Below are 27951 nucleotides of genomic sequence, written 5' to 3'. Positions count from 1 at the left end.
TGGAGGCTGCTGTCCGAAAGAGTGCTCGATGCCCAAGGCCAGTGTTACATGTACTTACAAGTATGAAAGGATGAATAATTCACACACAAGGCGATCAGTTGCCTGATGATCGCCTCGTGCGTGAAACTCGGAGTTGCAACGAATTAGTCATTCTCTTCTGCGTGTTGCACTTATCAGTACATGTAGTTGATCAGTTTATAACATACTAAAATACAGTACGAACAGCAGGGAGTTTGTGATGAGTATTAGAGACTTTTTGGTTGCAGCTAACGAGGTTCGCCCCCTTGTCGGGCATTGGTTGTGAGACGTACCACCTCACCATCGCCGTTAGGCGCTGCATCTGCCACCCTGGTATCACAGGCCTGGTGATGGCCTGGCACAAGCGGAACTTCCTAAGCTGTAGCTGGTTGTGTTTCTCAATACAACTGTATAGCCGGTTGTAACGGACGTACAAACTTTACTACTTTTTTTATTAGAGACTTTTGTGTCAAGTTCTGGTTTATTATTTATATAAGTATGTTCATTTTTCCCTGCTGTGTACAGCCATTCGATAAGTGCTACCTTGGTACATCGCCAGCTGCCTCAGCCAACGATGTCTTCAGTGGGCAAATGACTGCCTTCTATCTCTTTCAAGAGCCTCTATCAGCTGATCACATCTATGCACTGTCTGCACTCGGTCCATCCTACAAGGTATTCAGTCAGTCATTGAGTCCAGCGCACTTCAGCACAATACATGTGTATGTCTTATGGTATTGTCTTGGCCCTTGTGGTAGGTTGCCGTGTTGCTACCATGCGGCAGTCGAAGTGCACTGGTGACCCTGACTGTTGTTTAGCTTGCTTTGCAGATGTGTACTTTTTACTTTGAAGTTGGTTGCTTGTGCTGAGGGCCCTTTTTATAAGCACACTGGTTAAAACTGTTCTGTTGTTGCTCTGTGAATGTTGTGCTTGTTAGGGTCAATTCAAGTTTCCTGGTGAGAGTGACCGTGTTATTTTGAACCATGAACGCAAGGTAAATGCCTGTGAATGTTCCAAACTGTATATCTCACAAGTTAGAGAACCCTGACTTGGGTGACTTGGGTGACTTGGGTGACTTGGGTGTTTTCAGCTGATTTTAAAACACGTACGTATAGATGGCATGATGAATTTTTCCCGTATGCACTCAAAAGAAAGTAATAAAATTCGCATTTGTGGGAGGAGTAGCATACAGGATTTGTACTTTGTGACATCGATAGGTTGTGGAATATTTTTTGCAGAATTCCACATGGTAGCACCAGCATGCCAGCATGCCCAGCACCATTGTCATCACACCCCTTTACGTGTAGCTAAACCCAGGATGAGCATCTTTGTGAGCCAGTTACTGATCAAGATACCAAGCAGTGACGGGAAGTGTTATACACTGTGTTGTCAAGTTTTGCAGGGCATTTGCTTCATTTGTAATTTTGTACACATATGCTGAAGTGCTACTCATCAGCTACGGTAGAACGTATGGGTCATGTGCGCTGGTGACTCTTTTCATCATGCTCTTTTTATCTTGTTTTTGTTGTTGTCTTTTGTCAGCTCCTGTATGATGGCAAGCTGTCCAACTCCATCGTGTTCATGTACAGCCCAAAGGCATGTGATGGTCAGCTGTGCTTAGAGTCCTCGCCGACTACCAATCCAACGTTCTTTGTTCACTCACCGCATGCTACTCTTCTCGAGGTTAGTGGGATATTGATATGTTGGTATGCACCACGTTCAGCCACACAATGCCCTCATACTGTGATTAATGCTGAATGCTGGTTTAGCCACTTATGTCGATTTACCTTGGATGCTATCTTGTCATTCTTGCCTCATCTCCGCTCTCACATGTACTCATGGATGATGTACATCTTTTCAAGTTACAAACAATTCCTGCACCGTATCCCACCAAATGACTGTTATACCATAAACACAGCACTGCCATCACAGGATGCCATCAGGCATCACTCTTGTTCCCTTTGCCACATACATCATCTATATCATGGGGCACCAATGCTCACACAAAGTTAGTTCTTCATGCCATATCTTCTCACTAAGACTACATGCCCCTCCCCCCCCATACAACATATACACGCACGCACGCGCACACATGCACAGAGGAAATGGCACCTCTGACTCATTGGTGATGTTTTGCCACTTTCCCCTACATATAATTGCTCTTCTGGGCATCTCCTCTCTCATTATTTCAACTTCATCAAGGGAGCATGCAACATGTGCTCTGGATGCCTGGTAGCAGCAGCAGCAGCAGCAGTAGAAACTTAGAAAGTGTACATGCATGTTGTTGTTGTTTCTTTATTTTACTTCACCATATGAACAGGCAAGACTGCCTTCTGACCGGGGCTATTGGCCCACGGCTCTCACAATGTGGAGCTGGTCCATTGCTGCGGATCTTCATTTGTCGTCGGGTGTTTTCCTGGCTTCCGCTTCCATTGTCTTTAGCTGGAAGGGTACCAACTGGTCTTTAGCTCTTGTTATGCTATAATGTACTCACATGTTGGCATGTGTCTATATATTTGTATATGCGTATGTGTGCATGTGTGTGTGTGTGTGTGTGTGTGTGTGTGTGTGTCCGTGTGTACATGTGTCCGTGTGTGTGTGTCCGGGTGTATGTGCAAATGTGCATGCGCATGTTCATGTGTGTGCACACATTTGTATTTGTGAATCCTCAGGGTGTGCGCCCGATGGCAGTGCATAGTTTTCGCAGTGCACTGTACTCTATTGGAGGTGTTGAGGTATGGGACAACTATAATTTCTGTTCTTGCACACCATAGACAATGCATGTGATTTGTATTGTGCTGTGGATGGGACGGACATTGACATGATGCAATGAAATTTTTTTGGAGACAAGTGGAACTTTCCTTAAACTTTGTCTCTCGCAGGTTTTTTTGTCGTAAAGCAAGTCACTTGTTTCTTTTGAATTTACGGTTCTGCCCACTGTCTAATCCCACATGCAATTATGATAAATTAACCAGGTCTCTTTGACGGTACAGTACGGAGCATGTACGGGATAGCGCACCAGGCCTGGTAAAACTAGTCACATGGTTTGTGCCGGACCACACACACACGAGTATACAAATACAGCGCTGTGGACCCTGGCTGGCGCCAGACGCTACAAATCGTGTCACCTTTAGCATAGCTTCGGGGATAAACTGTTTTTGTATCACATTGCAGTATTACTGCATATGAAGCAGGGCTGTGGGCTGTGGCAGCCTTGTCCACAATGTTCATAACAGCATTGTGCACGGCTTGTCTAGTTGTCAGTGATGTTAGGTCACTCAGGTGTTCCCTGTTTTGTTTTGACCTGCTGTAGTATCTGTGTGCTGTGATGCTGTGATGCGGTGTTGCTGGTGTCGTTGCTAGGTGTTGTTTCCATTGTTCCATCATCTTGACTTGCCCCACTTCAGCCTGGACAATGGGCTGCAGCCGGACTATCAACTCTGGTTAGTTTCTTGCTACTGTTTACGGACATCTTCAAATTCTGGTTGTATGTGGGGAGGGGGGTATGTAACCTGCCCCTGGTGGTGATTGTGTTGACATGTCCCAGCATGTACGTAGTATACACTGCAGTGATTTCTTTAGCCTAGAACTGAAGGTAATTATCCTCAATCTAGCCCTTGTGCATCTATTGCACCTGCCAGCAAGGTGTTGCATTTTTTTTAGGGCCGTGGTACCTACATTCCGAACTCCAGTCATGTTCTTGTGAGTTTGATGGCAAAGGTAGCATCATGTTGATGTGTATGTGAATTCTTTAGTGTTCACATGTTGCCAGTGTGTTTCTTTGAAGTATTATAATATCTAGTCAGTTGAGTTGAGTGCTACTAGCTGCTGCTGCTGCATTACGAACGCATGTTTCCCTGTCTGTGACACTGTGCATCATATAGCTCCTCTCTTCTTCAACTACTTGTTGATGTCCTGGAACAGAGCACAACAGTGCAGCAGCAGATGTTGCTCGGTAAAGGCTTCCTCGTTCTCAGCGACCTCCTTTTGCAGGTAGTGTGGTAGGCCTTGTGCAAGTGGCTGTGTACAGAGTTATATTGCTGTCTGTGAGGATATGCTGTCGCCGTGTGTATACGTGTTGTGGGGAATGTGTGTGTTTTAAACTACATGTAGCCATGTGGCATGGTTGGTGTTTGCTACATGTACATGATGTGACTACCGTACCTACTTCTACTTGTAGATAAATAATGGTAAATGTCTGAACCAGGGGCATAGCCCCCACTTTTCAGAGTGGCCCTGTCAGCTAGTTTATGGTTGTTGTCTGGAGCGCTGTTTGTTGAAGTGTGTCCTCCAGCTTGTACCCTAATCCTTGCGATACTACATGTATGCTGCTGCCAGTAGCATACTACATGTAGTATGTAGTATGCTACTGGAAGCAGCATCATACCAGGTACCTAGTGGATGTTGTACATGATGCGACTACCTGTTTCTACTGGTGAATGTAGTCAATTTCTGTAGACAGTATGCTTTGTGTGTGTGTGTGTGTGTGTGTGTGTGTGTGCGTGCGTGCGTGCGTGCGTGCGTGCGTGGGTGTGCGTGCATGTGTTCTTCTTGTCTTTGTGTCTAGAACTCACCCAAGCATCTGACAGTTGAGGCCATGGACATCCTACTTCGCTATTGCAAGTTAGAGACATGAAATGCTTTCAACACGTGTTATTATAACGATTGTCCAAAATGCATAGATTAACGAGAAGATTACGTTAACGATCTTGCAGTTTTCAGGCATATCCGCACATAACACATATGAGGCATTACAGCCTCAACAGAACTAATTATAATGAAGAAATGTCACTCGTTAAAACTATAGATTTACTTCCTCGTTATATTTACATGTCTTACACTATCCTGTGTTGTTTCATCTTCTGGTCAGGAGTTGTTTTTTTGCTTATTTTTGCAACACTGTGTGCGTACGCGTGTGCATTGTGTGCGTGTGTGTGTGTGTGTGTGTGTGTGTGTGTGTGTGTGTGTGTGTGTGTGTGTGTTTGGTTTGTTCTCTAGTCGTTTGGTGAGTTGTTCGGGTCAGTATGAACGTAGCTTGCTGCAGGATCTACTACGTCACATCATGTTCAACGCTCACCTCTGGATCCGTACTGATGTTCAGGTGAGTTTGTGACCGTGTGTTCTAGTCTACTAGTCTACTAATATGAACATGTGTGTGTGCTGGCTGGTGACTTATGGCTTATGACCGATGCCTGATGGCTGATGGCTGATGGCTGATGGCTGATGGCTGATGACTGATGACTGATGGCTGATGGCTGATGGCTGGTATATGATTGCTGGTACATATGATGACTGGTGATTGGTGGCTGCTACAGTAGTACAACTGCTACACCAGTGCCATGCAAACTCTTTGTTGTATTGCACAACCTGGACATATGTATCTGTGGTTGAACTTTGGATGCAGGACACGGGTGTTCACTATCATCTGCAGATACCTGCTTTTACCTGACTTGGTACCTGATCAGTTTGCGGTGTTGCGCAACATTCTTTTTGAGATCTTCGTGTTGCTTTTATATTGCATTGACTGAATTGAGGCATGCATTTGTGAGAACTCTGAAGCTCCACTGTAGCCTTGTGATTCTTGCAACTAGCCTCCAACCTGCAACACACCAACAGATACTGTTTGCGTGTTGCGAGTTTGAAGGTTAATTGAAAGAATGTATGTTGTTGATGGCAATACCGTGTCTCTATCTGACTCCAAAACACGTTGTGTACCGGTATGTGCTTGTCACAGGTACAAATCAAGCTGTTCAGCTCACTGGCCACACTCCTACCACAGTGGCAGGTGGGTAGTGAGGAGAAAGGACGCGGTGTGGACTTACGCCGTGACGTGGGTGTGCCGCTCATCATCGATATTCTACAGCATTTCTACTACTTGGCACCTTCTCCGATCTTCGCCACTGACACATCAGGTTGGTACTGGTTAGCTGAGTAGTGTCAGCCAACTACATGCATGTGCTTTAGAGCGGATGACCTGGGCACAAAAATGGGCTACCTTTAACCCATTGCGAGAGTACATGAAAACCAGAGCGTGCAGCTCGGATGGGTTGCTGTCACGGCGAAATTCCAACGCGAAATTCCAATGCGTACTGTTGGCAGATGGAGTACGTGTTATCGCTGCTGTTGTGCTTGTATTGGTATTCTCTATGGGAGTTACCGTGTACGAAATCGTACGAAAATAAATTCCGTCCAAAAATTTCTTGCTATACAGTACCTAGATTTCAGTGTTGAGTAATGTTGTGTGAGAAATTGCTACATCTGTGTCTCCTCTTTCTTGTTCAGATGTTGAGCAGCGACCCGATTCCTATGAAATGAAGGAGCTCCGGTCTTACATTCTGCTCATTGTCAGCTTGCTGGTATCACAGGTAAGCAGTATCTGCCCAGTAGTAGTGGATGACATGTATAGCCCCACGAACTACATGTAGGAAGTGATGCTGTTCTGGACTTGTGGCAAGGTGTTGAGTACAAGCATGGATGTGAATCAGTTTAATTAGCATCTTTGCTTGTTATATGGCAATGTGTATGGCACTAGTCGATACAATAATTGTTTAGGTTTAGTCCTGATGATGTAATCTCACTAGCTCATGATCTGAAGAATGATGTCATCTGGTGCACCATGCATTATGGTAGCAGCCTACTGAATTGTACTTGAAGCCACAAGCTACAGTTGTGCTCAGTGAAATCCGACCCAAAGTGCATATCTGGTGCCCCCAACTTGCACGGCCCTTGATGCCCTGGAAGTAGTATGAATGCGGCTGGACGTACACATATACAAGCACAGTGATGTAATCAGAACTGGTCCAGGGCGTCAGTTTTGCTCTTTGGATCGGATTTCAGTGAGCGCAACTTTAGTATTATATACATGAATCGTCTGTAGTGAGCATGCCTCTGAAGCATTAGAGACCTCTCACACTTCTGTACAAGACGTATTGGTGACCTCTCGCTCTTCTGTGCAAGACGAGCACCAGTCGTTATCTGAGTTTGAGGATTCGCAGGAACTCTCTAGAAAGCCTCGCTTGTACGAGTGCATGTCTTTTCAAGTTTTTGTTCACCAACTGCTCCGAGCTCTGAGTGGGATTCACGTCGTACTCGGTACTCACAGAGGAGTGTCTCTACTGTCTCTACTGTCCTCCACCCCTCCTCTATCGCACACATTACCAGTGGAAAGTGATTGAACTGTTCTACTGGATAGATTACCGCTATCACACCATCGATCACAACTCTATCTACCCTCCAATTTTCTTATCGGTTGTGATATTGTGCAGCTGTGACATATGCACTTATCATACACTGTACCAGTGTGTAATATTTGCCACCACATGCACACCGCGAGTAATGCTTTTATCCCGCGTGTGTGTACGTGTGTGTGTGTGTGTGTGTGTGTGTGTGTGTGTGTGTGTGTGCGTCTGTGCATGTGTGTGTGTGCTTTTCGTTGTTTGTTGTGTTTGTGAATGGCTGGGTTTGTGTGGATGTGACCGCATGTTTCTACAGGGCAAGGGCGTTCGTGACGAAGAGCTCTCAAGTATACTTACGTATTTATCTGTGGAGCCCGTGAGTTCACTAATCTACGCGCCCTTTACGGGATTGCGTCCAATTTTGATTGTCTGCATCTTGTTACCTTCAATTAGCACTGTCCTAATTACACAACATTGTCTTCAGCTTGTGTCAGTGTGGGGTGAAGAGAATGTGGCGCAGCCTGAGCACAATGCTGACACAGGAAGGTATTCTCTTATCATCCTAGGAGTTTTCCAGGTGCTTTCTGTTTGGCTACATCAACAAGCCTATTTGCTCAGCATTCACTGGGATCTCTCGTGATGATAGCGGTACTGGTTATCCTTTTTAAAACTCAGATGAAGAGCCAAGGAAACAAATTGTATTAAACATGGAAAATTGTGGGCACAAGTTATGCGATCGTGTCCACCAACTAAGCCAGATTTTGAACAGTCATCAGACGTGCACAATCTAGCGCAAAACTGACGAGGGAGTACTGAGACATTCCACAGCATGAAAGTTAGCTTGAGCACTGGTCGATAGCGCTTATCAACGGTCTTCCAAAAGAGTGTCCGAATCTCTGGTCCAGAGCTCCTTTGTAACCTTAGTCCTTTCTTGCTTTCTGTGTGTGTGTGGTGCACAGGAAGAAAATGTTTCCGATGTCCTGGCGTTGCTACATGATCTGTTCAAAACACATCCTGAATCAGTCGCGGCAGCATTCGATCGTGCCAAGGGTATCCCGTGAGTTGTTGTTGAGTACTACATTTAATTAATATTTTAGTATTTTGGGTTGTTTCCTCTTCTTTAGAGTGAATTAGCATATTGCCACCTGGTCAGCACTTCGAGTCAATGTTGTGCACGTTTGATCCTTTATACAGTGAGTTTATATTGAAGCTAGTCAACTTCATCTGGCTGGGATGTGTATATTTTCAGCTGGCTGGCTGGCTGGGCTCTCGAGTACTCTTAAAAGCGAGCGAGTATTCGAGCGAGTACTAGTCAAAGGAGAAAATGGACTGTAGATTTGTGTGTCCTGAACCCGACGAACTGACACCGCATCAACAAGGCAAGCGCGGGAAAGCATACCCACTTGATCATACTTCTGCCGAAGAATGACGCAATAAAAATATCCGCCCTGGGTGAATTCATCGCAGCTCGAGATAGGAGTTGCACACTCTTGGTTATCATGTACTCTTGATGTTACTAGTGTTGACTTGGAGTGGTGTGCACTGTGCAGCATACCAATGTCACCAGTAGTCTAGTAATGTCATGAAACCTCTGCTCTTCTTGTTATACGTTTGCTGCAGCGCGTTGCTACGCTTACTGCATTTTGATGACGACAAGATCCGTGCGTCTTCCATCCGTATTTGTACCATTTTTCTTCACCACCTTCCGTCCAAGTAAGCTACAGTCAACTTCGCTTATAACGACACTCAGCGGGGCATCAAAAATGTGTCCTTATTCGCGAAGTGTCGTTATACCCGAAGTCTCATTATATGTATTACAGTGGGATGGGACTTTGCTCTGGGCATGGGAATTCTGTCGTTATTCGCGAATTGTCGTTATATCCGCAGTCGTTATTAGCGAAGTTGACTGTACTATGCATCACTCAGATGATTTTCTAACACTATTTTCAGTTGGCAAACTATGTACATGTATTACCGTACTGGCAATATATGGTGCCGCAGTGAGGCCATGAAGCGTTACATTGGCACATGTTTGCCGCACGCAGGGCGTTACATGCAAAGTCGCACAGGAGCCGTTACACAGGTTTCTATATTGCCGCAGTCCTTTTTTTGCTATTGCCGCATCACTTTTTTGCTATTTGCGCATCATGTTTTTGCTTTTGCCGCATCATTTTTTCTTTTCATCCACATTGAAGGCACAGAAATTCAGTTGCTATCCAACTGTTACAAACCCGACGGCAAAGGGCGACAACGATATCAATAGAAGACTGTATATTTTAACTATCAGAGTGATCTGTTCACAAAAAGATCATCAAAAGGAAAGTGACATAGGGGAAGAGCGCTTCCTCCAAAAACTACTTTTCACCACGCGGTACACGTGCTTTCACAGTTTTCAGCCTTTTTTTGCAGTGCAAACTGCAATGAAAAGATCGCCGCACCCCGCCGGACGCGCGTTACGAACTCAACGAAAATTTGTCGCACTAGCCTGGTCGCGCGTTACGCCGCACCCCCCTGCGTTACGCGTTACGCGGCAACATATATTGCCAGTACGGTATGCAGTTTTAGTGCCAGTATTAGATACATGTAAAGTGTTGGATGATTGCGTGCGGTGGGGATTTCTCTGTCCTGTCGCTGTAGTCCTAGTGCTTGCAGCTATCCTGTATGGGTGTGTTGTTATACAGTTGGAATCCTGATAATTCGAACATGGCAAATCGCACAAGTTGATGTGGGGATGTGGGGGACTTACAATCGAGTGTGACTGATAACTCAAGCAAACACAGTAAAATAATGTGATAGAGACCTGAAAATGGGGGTGCGACTTATAATAAAATGCGACTGTAGAGATGTAATTCTCGATTTGAACCGTAAGACCGTGGTGGTGGTGGTGCTGCTGGTGCTGGTGCTGGTGGTGGGTGTGGTGATGATACTGGTTAAGTGATGTGCTTGGTATATTGGTGCTTTGTTTCCTGGTTTTAGGCGGTTGGCTCATTTCATTGAGGTCCAGTCCTTGCTAGTGTTCCTAATCAATCACGTCCAAGAGAAGCCATTCACGTATACCATGTATCGTGCCATCTACGATGTATGTACATATACATGTACTCTCTCTCTCTCTCTCTCTCTCTCTCTCTCTCTCTCTCTCTCTCTCTCTCTCTCTCTCTCTCTCTCTCTCTCTCTCTCTTTCTCTCTCTCACGCATGTGTGTGCACACCTGCACTTATTGTGTTTATGTTCCACTGTGAAAAGCCTCGGACAACTTGATGTTGCCCCAGGATATTCAAAGCTGGAAATTTAGCCTAGACGCCTGGTGTCTCGTGGTTGCTCTCTTTCACCTGAATTGCTGGACCTCACAGCTGTATAATTATAGGAATAACCTGCTGATTATTCATTAGTTTGACATAGTTGAACGGGGAAAGAAAAAGAAAAAATCACTGTCCACCAGGACTTGAACCGTGGACCCTCACTCATTGCTAGTGGTGCACTGTCCGGCACCAGGACTTGAACCGTGGACCCTCACTCATTGCTAGTGCCGGTGCTCTATCACTAAGCTATGCTGTGTTGTCATCTTCAGACTTCCAAACTCGCTATGCACATTGTGTGTAAGGCCACACCGTTTTTTATCTATGTTTCGCGTCCCCCGCGCGCATGTATTTCACAGCCGGAGTGCAAAAAAAAACTGAACAATTTTTTTTTGGAAAATGCAATACAAATTTAATATGAGCAGTCAGGCTGCGTTCACACGCTCACACACATGTACATGACTGTACATGTGTGTGCAATAAGCTGGCCCGCAAGTCACACAATCACCCGCCTGTGTTTGGACCACAAGCATGGCAGAGGGGATACACTCATGTATTCATGTACATGTATGCATGTGTGTGTCAATGCATGTGTGTGTCAATGATTATGTACATGAACAGTGCTGCGTCACTGTACACAAATGCACGTACACTGTACACTGTTTTTTTTGGATGGCTTTTTATTTTTTTTCGCCCTCCCTCATTGATTTCATCGAATAAGGTGACGCGAAACATAGAAAAAAACGGCGTGGCCTAATAGCATGCTGATTGTTTGGTTATGTATGCATGTATGTGCGTACGTGTGGGTGTATGTGTGTCTGTGTGTCTGCGTATGCATGTTGTCTTCAATCTAGTTGATGATTGATAATCACACAGCTGCTCCAGTCTCAACTCAAGCACATGTCAGCATTGTGTATGCAGGTAAAGCTTTTAATTATGGTGAATACTTGCCTATGGTACAGGTAGAGCATGTACTCAACTTTGTAACGTGTACTGTCTTTGCCAGTGAAATTCGCCCCCACGAATAAAACAGTGGTATATTTGGGAGCGAAGGCTACACTACTCACTAGGAGTATTGCACTATTCACAGTGCTATGACCATGCAGGTGGTGATGGGTTTTCCGAGGGGGGGGGGGGGGGGGGGCAGCGCTTTTTCTTCTTCTTCAAAAGCTTGTGCTGCTGTATTAGGTGTATTTGGTTTGCACCATAAGCTTGACCCGTATTGCTCTGAATGGCGACAGGGGATAAGAGGAAGCTCCAAGTACAATGCAGGAATCAATCTTCAGATTACAGAATAATGAAGTATCGACTATTGGAGGCCATTGGAGGACATTGGAGGACATTGGGGGCATTGGAGGACATTCGCTGAAGACACTATAACACAGCTGCATGGAAATGTGCTGTGCAGTCGTTCATCGCATATTGTTTTGTCATGTCTTGTTTTGCTTGCAGACATCATGGTGCTGCTCTTTCAGATTTTACTTGGTATTGGTAAAGTGCCGCAGACGGAGGCTTGTACTCCCATGAGTAAAGTAGCCAGTGATCGCACGGCCGTGTTTGACTGTCAGCACACTCTATCTTCACAGGACTTACACAGCAAAGTGAGTTCTGGTGATGGCACCTGTGCATTTGCGTGGATACCTTGCTGCCTACTCTGTGTGTGTGTGTGTGTGTGTGTGTGTGTGTGTGTGTGCGCGTGTGTGTGTGTGTGTGTGTGTGTGTGCGCGTGTGTGTGTGTGTGTTTGTGTGTGTGCGCGTGTGTGTGTGTGTGTGTGTGCGTGTGCGTGCGCGTGTGTGTGTGTGCGTGTGTGTGTGTGCGTGCGCATGCCATCTTGCTGCCTACTCTTGTTTGGGTGTTTGGATACCATGGGGGCTGGTTTAACATGAGAGTTTTCAACCCGCCATGTACACAGATTGACTGGACCATTTACACGGTGCATTGCAGTTGACCCAGGGTGAAGACGAGGAAATGTGCTAGCGTGCTTACATGCATGTGTTTGTATTTGTGCCAGGTTTGCACGGGTTTGCTGCACAGGCAAACAGTCATGCGACCATACAGCCTGATACAGGACTTAGAAATGGTCTTTTGTTGGCATATTACAGTCCATTTCAAAACTATAGACGCGCAGTGTTTTTGAAATATTTCAAATTTGGCTGGAACTTTTTGAGAATAGTTTTCGGAATATTTCTCAGGTCGCTCCACAATTACTCATTATAGTTTCTAAACGATTGGATAACAGACGCCCAATTATTATTTGGAAAAAAATTATGCACAAAGTGATCACAGATTTTATGTGGTATAGATGCTGGCATAACGGTTTTTGCCTAGGTACGCGTCTATAGTTTTGAAATGGACTGTAGTACTTTCCCCTGGTCAACTCTCTTCATGTAAATAGTACTGGGCATTGATCTCCTGAGCTCACTCGCTCTTCTCTCTCTCTCTCTCTCTCTCTCTCTCTCTCTCTCTCTCTCTCTCTCTCTCTCTCTCTCTCTCTCTCTCTCTCTCTCTCTCTCTCTCTCTCTCTCTCTCTCTCTCTCTCTCTCTCTCTCTCTCTCTCTCTCTCTCTCTCTCTCTCTCTCTCTCTCTCTCTCTCTCTCTCTCTCTCTCTCTCTCTCTCTCTCTCTCTCTCTCTCTCTCTCTCTCTCTCTCTCTCTCTCTCTCTCTCTCTCTCCCCTGTCAGCTGTCAAGCTGTTCGCAAATCACTACTTGTGTTCACATGCCGCCCTCACTGGTCACCGACATCTTGTCTGATATTGTGAAATTGTTGGATGACCGGCCAGACAACTGCCAGTGAGTGCTTTGCCTTTTGCTATGACACATTGTGTGATTTGTCATACTTTGAACTGTATTGCATTGAAAACCATTGAGTTTGAACACTACTTTTATAAGGCACGCATCCTTATAATTATGCTGAAGTAAGACTAAAATGACACTCGATAGCATGTTTTGTCAGCGTACTTTTAGAGGCAGAAGTCTCAGTGAAATGAGCTAACCTTGCGGGCATGGATTTGTTGCTACTGAGACAGTAGTTCATTACTCACATGGCTGTTACTCGCAATACTGACTGTAGCTTTATTCATGCGCTGATATAATTACTTGTTATCTGCAAGAAAACTTAGTGAAGTGTGTTTCCACTATCTGTGGGTTCTATCGCCTTGTACTTCTCCAGCTGAGCAATGCATCATGTATAAGCATTTCCAGTTTGCATGTGTGTGTGTGTGTGTGTGTGTGTGTGTGTGTGTGTGTGTGTGTGTGTGTGTGCGTGTGTGTGCGTGTGTGCGTGCGTGCGTGTGTGTGTGTGTGTGTGTGTGTGTGTGCGTGTGTGTGTGTGTGTGTGTGTGTGTGTGTGTGTGTGTGTGTGTGTGTGCGTGTGTGTGTGTGTGCGCGTGTGTGTGTGTGTGTGTGTGTGCGCGTGTGTGTGTGCGCGTGTGCGTGTGTGCGTGTGTGTGTGTGTGTGTGTGTGTGTGTGTGTGTGTATGCTGTGTCTGCAGCACCTTTTCTCAGATTTCTCACTGGCAAGGCTGGCTGCTGAAGTTTCTTGTGAATGGTAGGAGCCACAGTGACATGGGTACAGCTAAGATTGAGGGATTGATGTTACTTGTTAGTTGGGGAGATGTAGAGAATGTTGAGAGCGGCCAAGAATATTGCACGGATGTCCGCTAAGATGCTTCCCCAAGTTTCTTCGAACGCATAGGATCCCAGATGGAAGCCCTCTATCTGAAGTATTGTCCTCACACGCCTTGTCCTCACACCCCTTGTCCTCATACCCCTTGTCCTCACATGCCCCTGTCCTCACATGCCAGAAGCCTTCTACTGGATGAGTGTGCCTGAGTGAACGTTTGAGAATTTCACTCGCCTGTAGTGTTTGTATCTGAAGACTCCACGTTGATTCGGCGTTCTTCGTATGCAACTCCTTCGTTATTGACCTGCTTGAATGGCAGATCCTTAGCATCTTCTTTTTTAAGTCATTTTCTTGGTATTGATTCGTTATCATAATTAATTTTTGTGTTGTACAGACGAGGCACTTTATCCGTCAGGTACAAGAAAGCTGGTCTTGAGGATCTTTTTTGTCATGATGGAGCACAGTGTGCGTCATGAAAAGGACGGATGGATGTTCTTCTCTTCGGCAATGGCGTTGGCTCATGCCGAGGTGAGCATTTTCCCTGTTATTCATTATACCAAGAGAGGGGGTTACTAGTACTCTTGATCACACTTGTACCACAAAGTAGGTCTCGCACACCATGTATCCATCTGGATACTTTGTGTGAAGTATCTGCTCTACTTTGTACAAGTTCTCTATACAATTTGAAATTTGCGAAACACTTCGTGTTGGGGGGGGGGGGGGGGGGGGGGGCTATGGTTGTTTGTACTCAGTTGCTACGCAGTCGTCAGCGATCTAGTGATGTCCTCTGCAAACTCTACTATACCTGGGTAACTGTGCTATTTTTGTGTTTCCGTGTTACTGTGACAGTCTGTTGGTGCTGACACGGTGTGTTGGATGACGAGGCTTGCGGTTGCCTCCCTTCCCATGCCAGCTGCTACAACAGCTGCGGCGGTGCAGAGCAAAACAGCTGGACCGTCACTGTCTCTGGGAGCTGTATTAAAACGGCGTAGGTATTCCAAAGAAGGAGTGTCTACACAGCAAGCAACACCAGCAAATAGTGGACAGGCAACACCGAAGGCCTCAGGCGCGGATGGTACTCAGAAAGTCCAGGATGAGGCAGTGAACAGTGACATGCAAGGGTCCTCTCCCAGTACCCTGTGTGCTGGTGGCGAGCTACACGAAGGTCTTGTCATTAGAGTGGAAGGTGAAAGCGAAGAGGTATCATCAGATACAGGTACATGTATACGTGGCACATCTACTGCAGTGTCAAGTGCTGATGATACCACTGCCAGTCAACGTTCTGCTGCTGGTGTCGATGAGCTCGATGGAGACAAGGCTACTACTGACTCTGTTACTGACGGCGGCGATTGTGATCAAGCAAGTGCTTCTCCAGCTGTGGAACAGCAGCAGTGCCCATCAGAACCCGGTGCTGAGCAAGAAACTGTCAGTGTGGACTCTGAACTGGTCAAGAACCTGCAGAGTGCAATGGGTAGCATGTCCGGCGATGATCCAAGCCGTGTCGGCCCTGAAGCCAAAAAGGTAGCCTCACCTATGTCAAGCGACTATGATATGCTGTCTGATCTGAATGTTGTAGTCAGTGTATCAGAGCATGCCTCTGATGACGATAGCCATGCAGTACGTGCTTCTGCATCTGATCATGTGACCGGAGAAGGGAACTCCCCACTCGATGGTCCAAAAGACTCAAGTCAAGTGCAGGACGCTGATGAAGACAACGACCAGCATACGGGGCTGCCAGCAATTCGGAAACCGATACGTTTGATCCTACAGCCAAGTAGCGGTGAGTGGTTGGAATGTCATTTCGATTATGAAAGCACCTACAGATGTGGCAAGTGAGATCCAGACCAATGGACACACTTTCAGAGCCATGAACTGATTTTGGTGACCTGATGTACGTGTGCTAAAGAGATAGACAGACGGATGGACGGACATACAGACAAATAGGGAGAGAGTCAGAGGCAGAGACAGATAGACAGAGACAGAGAGAGTACGATGACTGTACTGAAGTACAATACCAGTATGCATGTATGTAGTACACGTCTAAAGGCAGCTCAGCTTGCATGGTAGAGGATACACTGTGAAGGGTAGTATCGCTGCCTCTACCCTGCACGACATGTATTCTTGTCCTGTATCGGGCTTGCTTCACAGGGTGATCATTTTAAAATGCTCAAATGCCCCACGTACTAGAGTAGTAGTGCAATGTTGAGTTTGTCTGTTGAGATTCTTTCTGAATCTCTGTCTGTCTCTGTCTGTCTCTCTCTCTCTCTCTCTCTCTCTCTCTCTCTCTCTCTCTCTCTCTCTCTCTCTCTCTCTCTCTCTCTCCATCTCTGTCTGTCTCTGTCTCTCTCTCTGTCTCTCTCTCTCTCTCTCTCTCTCTCTCTCTCTCTCTCTCTCTCTCTCTCTCTCTCTCTCTCTCTCTCTCTCTCTCTCTCTCTCTCTCTCTCTCTCTCTCTCTCTCTCTCTCTCTCTCTCTCTCACTCCACTCCACTCCACTCCACTCCCGAGGAGATCAATTTCTGGCAGTGAGCAAGTACAAGTAGATGTGGAGGAAGGTTCATTACTGTTTCCTTTATTTGTGCTTTGTTTTATCTTTCTCTTCACAGTGGATGAAGAGCAGACTCAGGAAGACCTGAGTAGTGGCGCAGTGCAAACGGAATCAGCACCAGAGGACCCAGCCACTAGTAATCCGGATCAGAAGAATGCTGATGCTTCAGCAAATACCGACGTACGACCGGGATTCCGTGCCATGGAGGAAGTGGCAAAAGCCGCCGTATCTATTGTGCAAACACCGCTGCAGCAGCGTATGACTCGCCACAATCTCAGCAACCTGCAGGCGACGGCTATAAAACACATGCCAGCGTTTGAATGGTGCAAGGTACACTACACACTACTTGAGCTTGTTCTGGATGTCCTGGATGGCCTGTATGGTGATATTGAGTAAGTACCAGTATTTTTTGAAGTAACTAGCTTTTCTTCACAGCACATGTACATGCACTAACAAAGTGTCTTACCCCGCGTCAGAGATCCTCTCGTACATTGTATGATGATGACGGTGGTGGTGTTTCATCTTCGCAGCTTGTGCTGATGGCCGACTCTCTTCTATCAAAGGTGTCAGCCTGATGGAGAAGAGCTATCAATTACTTGGAAGTAATGGAGAGTCATTTGGTCTCTTGTTGTTGTTGTGTGTTTTCATTGTGTTTTATGTTATACAGTGATGTTCTCGAGAATCCACTCAACGCCACCGAGTTACCATTGCCCAAACAAGGTCAGCATGTTCAGACCAACGTTGCTCACATTCTCTTTGTCGTCAGCGACCTGGTGCTGGGTTCCAGTGGTGGCTTGGATGGCCTCATGAAGAAAGCCATGTTCCAGGTATGTGACACCTACCACATATGTTGTATGTACGTTGTGTTGTTGGCACGTGGTCTATACGCACACGCATACACATACTGCATTTGTTTGATGTAGTTGCGGTATTCTTGCGATAATTCTTCGTTGATGATGTCACTAAGTACTTGTACATAGAACCCCCCCCCCCCCCCCCCCCTCGTGTGTAGATCTACATGAGAGACAAGGAATACGATGATCACACAGCAATTTCGCAACCAAGTTCTTTACCGCCGTTTACCGAGACAAGAACAAATATCTCCATATCAAAGGGACCAATGTGAAAATCCAGTAGGTCAAGGATGACCATATCCATTGTTGCAGTTTGGGAAGAAAACATATGCTGGGGGTCAAAGAACTGGGTTCTTTCCTTATACAGTATTGCAAATATATTCCTTCTTTTTGTTCAGTGGTGTTGAGTTTTGTGTGGATAATTGGCAGCAATACCATGTGTTTATGTTTGCATGTGTGTGTGTGTGTGTGTGTGTGCGCGTGCGTGTGCGTGCGTGCATGTGTATGCACACCTGGCATGCCCGTTACGCATGGAATCTCAGATGGCACCAGATGCCACTACCGTCGACTCTTTTCTAATGTCGGAGGATGAGCAAGTTGGCTGTGATTATGCCGAGCGCCTATGCAAGGTTGCAGTGAATGTGTGTGTACGCGGGGCACCGGTTCACCACAGTGTGGAGGTTGCACACAACGTTGGCAATGGTGGCATGTTCAGGCAGATTATGCGTATCGGTAAGACTTTGCCTGTGTGTGCATGCATGTGCATAGTTATGTGCAAGCATTGAGATGTAGTTGTTGAAACTTAAAAAGTACACCCAGTTTGATAGATTTTCTCCTAGTCCTGCATGTCGATGGCTGTGAGTTTCAAGAGTGCTATGCATTGCCAACATCAATCTATCAGGAACATCTCCATGGACAGAATGACTGTATTGATCATGTCTTGTGCCTGTCATGCAAATGCCTGCGAGTGCCAAGGCCCTCTGGCCCTCTGCTGGCAGGCATAGTGTGATGTCTAAGACCATGACTGAGAAACAGTGGCTATCAGATTCAAGTCCTGCTCGAAAGCAGAGGAATTGTTCCCACCGTGCTGTGACCCACAGTTAATTTAATTGGGGCCTCATGGCCTGGAGTGAGGGTAACAATACTAACATGAATGCAGCGAATGGGATTTCAGTCTTGGACCACTTGCCTTTGGTGCTGCGTCTGATCTCCTGACCTTCCGGCGAATTTATTCACCTTTATAAACCGGCTCTTTCTGGGAAGTGTGCATCGGTGATTTTCACTGCTTTCATTGACGTTACTTGTCTGTTTCTAAGTGTCTCTCCTTGCATTTTCCCCTGCTGTTTTCGTTGTCCACTTGTGTGTGTGTGTGTGTGTGTGTGTGTGTGTGTGTGTGTGTGTGTGTGTGTGTGTGTGTGTGTGTGTGTGTGTGTGTATGTGTGTATGTGTGTATGTGTGTATGTGTGTGTGTATGTGTGTATGTGTGTGTGTGTGTGTATGTGTGTGTGCAGTATTGGCCAAGGCCATCATTGCTAATCTGAAAACAGCGCATCAAGTCAAGGTAACATTCTTCTATTGAGCTACATATGCATATTCGTATGCATGTACATATGCGGGTGATGCCCCCCCCCCCCTTGCTGTCACTGCATCGGTCTCACAGTCTCCTGGTAGAAATGGCAACAGGAGTACATAGCCCCTACTGGTGCACTACATTGACTATGTCACTTTCAAGCTACCGTCAGGCATCTTGCATACGTTTCGAACATCCCGTGATTGCAAGTGCTTGCGGAGTTCTTTCCAAATATGCCTACGCCGTGACATAGTCCACAGATTTTAGCAATCTAAGAGTGCCTTCGTATATCCTCTCGGAAAAGTCCAGGACTCTGCGAAAAGTTGGATGCACACGCTTATTTGTCTAGCCTGGAACTCATGACGAATGGCTGGTACAAATGGAAGACTGTATAGAAATCTAACTGTGAACACTGAATAGACTGTATAGAAATCTAACTGTGAACACTGAATAGACTGTATAGAAATCTAACTGTGAACACTGAATAGACTGTATAGAAATCTAACTGTGAACACTGAATAGACTGTATAGAAATCTAACTGTGAACACTGAATAGACTGTATAGACTGTGACCATGAGCTGCTCTGCCATGTCATGCTGCACCAACTTGAAGAATTCAAACACTTGTATGCAGCTTGGAAGGGCCCTAACCTTACTTTGGGTCCAACGAAAAGCAAGCTTCTTGGGAATGTGCTGTCTGCTCACCAGAAAGCATGCACATGTGTATGTACGGTATATGTAAGCCATTTGTGTAAGAGAGTAAGTGCTTTCCGCAAATGAACCTCGCTAGGTTTTCGTAGAGTGCACACACAGGATGAACATGCATTTTGCTATGTAAGAGACGATGGGGCTGATTCCTTGCCATGGTGGGCAGCATGTTGTTTAACTGAAAACTCTACTTTTCCTGATTTTGTCCATATGCTATTGCACAGGAGGCTGAAAGTCGGTTCTTTGCAGACCTTCAGAACATTACAGAGCTTCACCAGGAGACTGCCTCTGCATTGAAGGAACTCAAGATCTCTCAGCAACAAATCAATAAGGTAGACTTCGAGTTGAATTGTTGTAGTTTTAAAGCAAGTGTCCTCGGCTTTAAATGATGTACTGTTGATACTGGTATCGCGACCCATCAAGAACGTGCAACTGCCTGGACTGTCTCTACATGGTGTGCTGCGATGGCAGAGTTCCATGTCATCTGATGATTTGGTTTAGGATGTTATGCAAGGAAACAGTTCAGTTTGACCACCAGAGACTTGTAAGCAGAGCAGGGTTACTTACAGAATTGCAGCAGTCATGTACGAGTACAAAGTGCAGGCGTGTACGAAAAGTATGTACGGATCTTTCTGCCGCCACACACTCCATAGACTGACTGCAACACTGAGTGTCGGTAGCCTCTCATGCCAGACTGGTCTTTTGAGTTGTTCCAGTGCCTCTTTCTACTTCAAGTATTCTATTTAATTCTTTGGCTGTTGGTGGTGGTGGTGCTGCTCTTGCTGCTGCTGCTGCTGCTGCTGCTGCTGTTTCTGTGATCTTGTAGTATTTGACAGATCGACTGGACTGTCGTCAGCGGGAGCTTGTAGCATCCCAATCTCTGTTCTCCCAGGCACACATCAACCTGCTCTACACGACTCTGTTCAGAAAAATAGTGAGTCATTGGAGGGGCATCTGATGAGATAGACGTGTGTGTGTGTGTATCTGTGGGTATGTGCGCGTGCTTGCGTGCTTGCGTGCGTGCGTGCGTGCGTGTGTCTGCTTGAATGTGCATGCTTGCGTGTGTGCGTACATGAGTGTGTTTGGGTAACTTATGTGAACCAACCCTAGGTTTTTCCCCACACCATATGTCACATGTGCCCTCGTGAAAATGCTCTGCAGAGTTGCACTCTTGCAGTCTTGGGGTCGTGTAGTTTTGTTGTTACTCATCGAAAATTACCTGAATCTAATACCAAGAGTACGTAGCCCAAAGAGTGTGCAACTGGCTGCACAACTTCTATCTAGTGCTGCGACGGCAGAACTTCACATCACGTGACATGGTTCTATAGGTTGCACTGGCAATTGTTATTATTGAATCTTATTTTACTAGGGGATTCCCAACAGGTGGGGACACCATTTGACCGGGAACCCAAGGCGTGTTTTAATGTGGCGGCGAAATTCAGCTGGGGACCTAGCTTGGTGACAGTCCGCAGGTAGGCATTCCAGCGAGCTGCGCCAAAATAGCGAATAGAAGGAATGCTATATTGAGATGCAGCATTGGGCGAAGTGAGGGTCGAAGTGGTCTGGCCTCTTTTGACAGCATTGGAGCGAGAGCCAGTAAATTGCAGTGTAAACAGATGGCAAAGTAGAGAGCTGGCCAATCCTAATACACAGCGATAAACTAAACAATACATTTTATATTCTCGACGCTGTTCTAATGTATACACATCAACAAGTGTATTGGGTCTGCACTCTGTGCATGATAGACACAGGGTTGTATGCAACTGCAACCCTACTTTGAGTTCAACTCTCTTGTGGTCACTTTGCACAGCTTGTTTATGTGTACACATTAGTGGTGAAACGAATACTGTAATTTCACAAATTTTCGGTGTACTTTTATTTTCGGTACTTTCGGTGCGTCTGTTTCACACCTAAAATTTCAGTACACCGAACAAACACTAACACACATAATCCAATAGGGAACTGATTCTCTGTACCGAAAATTTCTGTTCACCTAACCTAGCCTGTTGCCCTCATACCGAAAATATTGAGCACCGAAAATTTCTGAAATTAGAGTATACCGAATATTCGAATATTCGTTCGGTTTGGCACATTCGAACGAATATTTCTCATGGCGAATATTCGTTAACCCGGTATGCAGAGTTTACCGGGCGACTTCAAACTTTCGATACTTCGCGAATACTTGACCGAATCGCTTCATCGAAAGGTCTATCGGCATTAGAAAACTCTCAGCTGTCATCTAGAAGCAACCCGAACGCAATCCGAGGTCCTGGAGTGGAGTTATGGCGCTTGAACGAAAAATCACGTCTCAAGATGTTTTTGAGCCTGTGAAATGCACTTCAGCTGGGATTTTGTGAAAATTGACCTAGAAATGATGGAGAAATATGTGCCTTCGTTTGTCATGCCTAATAAATAGTAATAATAGAGACTGAGAGGAGGGCATGTGATGTCGTCCGTCTTAACGAAAGAATATTCGTTCGTTCGTTAAGCCAAAGAATATTCGGCTACTGGGTTTTGATATTCGTTTCACCACTAGTATACATTAGAACAGCGTCAAGAATACGAGAGAGCTTGGAAGCTCAGGGCCCTACGCTATGCTTTTTTGCCTTGATGACCTAGACAAAAAAAAGCATAGGGATGTTATAAATTCTTTAAAAAATTCTTTTTTTTTAAAGACATAACCTGGGATTCGAACCCGCACTATCGATCACGCGCCCTGCATGCATCCCCCGATACACTTCGCATACATACTAATTCTTCCAAGTTGTTTCACATTGTGATCTTGGATTTGAAAGCCCTATTTGAATATGCATTGTGGCCAGCCGTCTTTGATGGCACGGTACGGTAGGGGATAGGGACGGGACAGGTACGATCGAGGGTAATACGACACCGTCTCCCGTATCGTACCGTACCATCAAACACAGCTGGCCACATACAGCTGCCCGCAATATTCAAATAGGGCTTTCAAACGCAAGATAATAACGTAAAGCAACTTGGAAGAATGGGTATGAATGCGAAGTGTATGGGGGAATGCATGTAGGGCGATAGTGCGGGTTCGAATCCCAGGATATGCCTGAAAAAAAAGGAGAATTGAAAAATTTATATCATCCTATGCTTTTTTGCCGTCAGATACGGATAGCGCCAGGCGTGACACAAACAAACAAACACACAAACAAACACCAAATTAAAGCTGTGTGGACCCTGGCTAGCGCCAGACGTTACTGAAGTAACGTCTTCTGCATAGCTACGGGAATAAAATCTATTCTGGTTGTGTGTACATCTAATAGGGTAATAACTGCAGTTGCATACTGTTGCATACTGTTGCATACTGTTGCATACTGTTGCATACTGTTGCATACTGTTGCATACTGTTGGCGATTATAATAATATTCGCGGGATCCGCGTCGGCATCGCTTGAATGTTCAGAAACACACAAACTAGCCTTCGCATCCGCAGGCCACCACTATGCCTGTTCACCTTAGACTTAGTGGCGAATGCAGGGGATTATTTAATTTTATTCTTGCTGATACCTGGCGCAATCCAGCTCAAAAATGGTAAAAATGTTTATGTGGATTGTGTGGCTCAATGGCCAAGTGGTAAGGCGTCGGTCTCGTAAACCGAAGATCGAGGGTTCAAATCCCTCTTGAGCCTTTTTATTTCTTTTTTCTTTTTGATATGCTGATTTTTTTTAGAAATCCTGCTAGGCAAAAGCATTGTGACTGTCACCGTCACTAGCTTTCAGCTTCTGTCACTTTTTCATTTTTTTGGTGTGTTGTATGATGTGGTGTATGTCGTAATGTGCATGCTATGGTGTGCACTGTGGACAGGACGAGCACAAACACAACATATCAACTGTGCTGAGCACACTGTACGTTTTGAACAAGTTGCTAGTGGTGCAGTACCAACGAATTCTGGACGGATTGCAATCAGCATCATCTTCGCCCACTCACCCATCGTCACCCAGAGCAGAAGATGTTGACGAGGATGGTCAGCTCCCGCCAGAACAGAGAGCACCCAGACGTGGCTCGATGCCGGAAGCTGTTTCTCCTCGGCCGTATGCTGCGTGAGTTGTGTGTACATGACACTATGTCTCTACAGAAGTTACGATATCAAGCCCTTTATGGCCAACGGTGTTAGTGCGTGCATGCTCAGTGTGTTGAGTATGAAGCTCTCTGCACCCTAGTGTGTACATGTACAAGCCATTACAGATTCTACACTGTTTGAATACGAAGTGACTGGTTCTGGGTCTGCATTCATACAGTACCATGGATAGAGCTCTCATTCACCATACTCTATTCTCACACTATAGAAGGGTTCGAAGTGACAAGGTGCTCTGGTGCTACTGTGTGCTAATGGCTCTGTTTCTGATGACCGATCCTCCTCCACTGCCACCAAGCTCCTTGGACTGAGTAAGCAGAGTATTTGGTGAATCTCAACTATATCTTTGCATGTATGTACTGTTGTCATTCTGTGAGCAGTCCATTGCGCCGACTGCAGCAGATGACGTCCATTCAGCCTGGTGGACAATCTCCTAGACTGCGTGAGCGGCTGGTTAGTACTGTTGGACAGCATGGACCATCAGTACACCGACATCGCTGGAGGAAAGCAGCAGATTCCAGCACATCACCTCTCAAGGTACGGTGCACTTTTGTTACAGTTGATTGTTTGATTGTTCGTTGCTGTTACTGTTGATGTTGCTATTCCTGCGTTCTTGTTCTCGTTTTTCGTTCTCATTGCTTGTTGCTTGCTTGCACCGGTATCATGTTGGCATCTGATCCCGGTGATGCATACAGTGAAATATGTTTTCCCTGAGACATACCCGGCATGTTGCTTGCCTTTTTTCATCCCCATTTGCACCCAGCGCACTCCTGTCAAAATCTCAATTTCGTTGTATTGAATTGACTCCTGAACTACATTTCCACTAGTTTCTCCGTACTCGGCTAGCACGGAGGTAATGTGGCCATCATGGAGGGTTGGCCCAAAGTCGTATATTAAACTTTATTATAAACAAGATCTATGGTGCCATAACCGGAATCGAATTACTAAAGAAGATGACTCATCAAGAACAAAGGAAAGACTGAACAGCAACAAGAGACAAGCACATTCGAGTATGGACACGGAATACACACATTCACACATAGTATGCTGTAAGGTCATTATGCATGTCCATGCAAGGAGATGCAGTACGATAATAAGAAACAGGAGAGTGCAAATATGTATGATGTACACCGGTACACCACAAGCCCGGCTCGAGTTTCAACCCGCCATGAACACAGATTGACTGGAGCATTTACGTGACGGACTGCGCTCGACCCGGGTTGACATTTTTAACCTGGGTTGAAATCCCCAGGGGAGGGTTGAAATCGAGAAATCGTACTACTGTATTTTTGTGCGTATTTCACACCAGAGTTGCACAGCACTGCACAGGCAAATTGTGCGCGAAAGTAGTCACGCAACCATCCAGGACTCTGGAAGTGGACTTTTGTCGGCATATCAGTAATTGACCCTGGTCAACCTTTTTCATGTAAACACCGATCTGTTTTTCCACCGTACAGGTGGAACTCGACTCGGGTTGGAAATTCTCATGTAAACACAGGCTAACAGTAGTATGCGAGGGAAGACGTCAATGGGGAATGCATGGGTGTGTATACAGGAGGATATGTGTATGGCTATGGGAATGGCGAGTGTGTATTACATGTACATTGTGTGCGTGTGTGTCAGAGTGTACAGAGTGCAAGACTTAGGGCGCGTTCGAATTGTCACTCTTTGACTTCTCAAGGAGTTTCGTTTTTCTGAAGAGGTGGCCTTATTGGCCTCTTCAGAAAAACGAAGCTCCTCGAAACTCCTCGAAACTCATCCGATGGGAAGGTGGATTAGTTTCGAAGAGTTTGGAATAGCTACGTCACGTAGTACGTGGAGATGGTCGATCTGATCGGACGTCATCATCACCATGACAATTCCACTGAAAAACTCTAAAATGATAGAAACCGTTCTAATCGGACACTTCAACTAATCTCTTTATAAAATTTGTTTGTACAGTTGATGAAGACAATTCGAACGCGCCCTTAGTGTTGACTGTATGCGCCCTTAGTGTTGACTGTATGCGCCCTTAGTGTTGACTGTATGCGCCCTTAGTGTTGACTGTATGCGCCCTTAGTGTTGACTGTATGCGCCCTTAGTGTTGACTGTATGCGCCCTTAGTGTTGACTGTATGCGCCCTTAGTGTTGACTGTATGCGCCCTTAGTGTTGACTGTATGCGCCCTTAGTGTTGACTGTATGCGCCCTTAGTGTTGACTGTATGCGCCCTTAGTGTTGACTGTATGCGCCCTTAGTGTTGACTGTATGCGCCCTTAGTGTTGACTGTATGCGCCCTTAGTGTTGACTGTATGCGCCCTTAGTGTTGACTGTATGATGTGTACTATATGTGTTGTGTGGTTTACCATTTACACAGGCCTCGAAGGAGCCGCAGCGACCTGACCTAACTAAACAGGTGAGGATTGGTGCATATGCGTGTTCTGCATCAATATTAGATTGGAACTATCGTCTCTTTTATGGATTATTTTCTTTTGTCAACAACGCATTTATAACAAGGTGGATGTACAGTTGCGCTCGGTGAAGTCCCGACCTATACAAGTGCATACTTGACGCCCTCAACTTGCACGGCCCTTGACGCCCTAGAACTGGTACGAAGGCGGCTGGACGAACACATTTTACAAATACACTAACAGTGATGTAATCGGAACAGGTCCAGGGGCGCCAGTTTTGCACTTCACAATGGATTTCACCGAACGCAACTGTAGTTTGAGCTCAAGTTATCGTATCCATCGAGTCGTCGTTGGGTCACTGCTTGGACATTGGTACTGGGTGATGTTTGCTTTCAGCATTCAGAACATGTTGCCCTGAAACTCTGTGGGAAAACTGTGTGTATGTGTGTGTGCGTGCACGCGAGTGTGTGTTTATCTGTGTGTGTGTGTCTGTGTGTGTGTGTGTGTGTGTGTGTGTGTGTGTATGCGTGTATGTGCGTGTGTGTGCGTGCGAGCGTGCATGCATACTCGCACCTGTGCGTATGTGCATGCATGTGTATCTGCATATCATTGATAAAAATATTCTATTCTCTGCTGGACTGTTTTCTCAGGTTGAGGCAATTGGCACGTTTGTGGGGCCATTTCTGAAAGACCTTTTCCAGGAGTTTCCCTCTATTCTGTCCCAATTGAAAACCACCAGTGGCGAACCTCTTCTTGGTGCAGGTGAGGAGGGCAACAACGTTAGACCGCTAGTCTCTGCCTATAGGGTCTATATGCTACTTCGAAGTACAAGGAAGGAACAACAAGGTTTTGCTTTGCAACTTGGGTTTCATGCTATGCTCTCTGCAGGCAAAGCAAGACAACCTGTCTTTTGTGAAAGTTTCTTAGCACAACAGTTAATGTCGTGATCAGGTGATGGTCGTGACTTACAGAGGCGACTTGTTATACAAGTTTAGGTTAGCTGTGTGCACTAGGGCAATATCTATACAAGGAATAGCAGGGTGGAAGCTGATAGAGAATTATTGCGAATGGGTATGAGTTGCCGTGAGTGGTTGTTTTGACATTGCAATTTAATACATGTAATGATGCATTATGTATGTCTTCATGTGTGCTTATCACTAGGCCGCAGTTGGAAGCCCACATCTTCGGTTGTGGAACTTGTAATGCTGCTATGTTCTCAGGTATGTCTTTTGCTTCGCTGGTGATTGCTGTGTGTGCATGTGTGCTTGCTGTGTGTGTGTGTGTGTGTGTGTGTGTGTGTGCGCGTGCACGTGTATGTGTGTGTGTGTGTGTGTGTGTGTGTGTGTGTATGTGTGTACATGTGTACACGCGTGCATGTGTGTGCGTGCGTGTTGTCAGATTATACACAGTTGATGAACCAGAATTACTTCTAAGTTGCTCTTCTTCTGTCGCTACTAGTATATGTATGTGTGCACTTGTTCTTCTACTTGCATGCAGGAATGGCAAATGTCTATACAGCGCTCTGCTGGCTCTGCATTCAACACTCTGGTGGCGGAAGGAACGTATGTTTGTTTTTAATCATTTTTGTAGCCAGTGGCTGCGTGGTGTGTGGTGGGTGGTGTGTGGTGTGTGGTGGGTGGTGGGTGGTGGGACAGGAGTTGTAAAGCATGTCTAGCTACT

At 45.8% G+C, this 27951-nt stretch overlaps 1 protein-coding gene and 1 non-coding gene across 2 annotated transcripts in view; both read left to right on the top strand.

The window, feature by feature from the left end:
• Positions 1-27951, top strand: part of LOC135821027 (lipopolysaccharide-responsive and beige-like anchor protein) — a 78134-nt gene that overhangs the window by 6338 nt on the left and 43845 nt on the right. Inside the window, exons 9-40 of the mRNA XM_065334084.1 lie at positions 544-690; positions 953-1009; positions 1558-1698; positions 2688-2750; positions 3379-3458; positions 3900-4008; positions 4583-4638; positions 5014-5116; positions 5750-5927; positions 6298-6380; positions 7507-7566; positions 8150-8247; positions 8811-8903; positions 10167-10269; positions 11340-11406; positions 11938-12086; positions 13167-13276; positions 13978-14033; positions 14503-14636; positions 14958-15888; positions 16712-17045; positions 17321-17480; positions 18050-18239; positions 19019-19068; positions 20010-20117; positions 20612-20719; positions 23613-23848; positions 24264-24420; positions 26238-26276; positions 26922-27033; positions 27433-27491; positions 27769-27833. Coding sequence (XP_065190156.1) covers positions 544-690; positions 953-1009; positions 1558-1698; positions 2688-2750; positions 3379-3458; positions 3900-4008; positions 4583-4638; positions 5014-5116; positions 5750-5927; positions 6298-6380; positions 7507-7566; positions 8150-8247; positions 8811-8903; positions 10167-10269; positions 11340-11406; positions 11938-12086; positions 13167-13276; positions 13978-14033; positions 14503-14636; positions 14958-15888; positions 16712-17045; positions 17321-17480; positions 18050-18239; positions 19019-19068; positions 20010-20117; positions 20612-20719; positions 23613-23848; positions 24264-24420; positions 26238-26276; positions 26922-27033; positions 27433-27491; positions 27769-27833 — 4436 coding nt within the window. The remainder of the gene's footprint in view (positions 1-543; positions 691-952; positions 1010-1557; positions 1699-2687; positions 2751-3378; positions 3459-3899; positions 4009-4582; positions 4639-5013; positions 5117-5749; positions 5928-6297; positions 6381-7506; positions 7567-8149; positions 8248-8810; positions 8904-10166; positions 10270-11339; positions 11407-11937; positions 12087-13166; positions 13277-13977; positions 14034-14502; positions 14637-14957; positions 15889-16711; positions 17046-17320; positions 17481-18049; positions 18240-19018; positions 19069-20009; positions 20118-20611; positions 20720-23612; positions 23849-24263; positions 24421-26237; positions 26277-26921; positions 27034-27432; positions 27492-27768; positions 27834-27951) is intronic.
• Trnat-cgu (transfer RNA threonine (anticodon CGU)) lies at positions 23365-23436 on the top strand. Its single transcript has one exon. It is a non-coding gene; the product is annotated as a tRNA-Thr (tRNA).

The sequence above is a fragment of the Sycon ciliatum genome, chromosome 1 (assembly GCF_964019385.1).
Source record: "Sycon ciliatum chromosome 1, ocSycCili1.1, whole genome shotgun sequence".
NCBI classification, from domain to species: Eukaryota; Metazoa; Porifera; class Calcarea; order Leucosolenida; family Sycettidae; genus Sycon; species Sycon ciliatum.
This window is presented reverse-complemented; position numbering and strand designations above follow the sequence as displayed.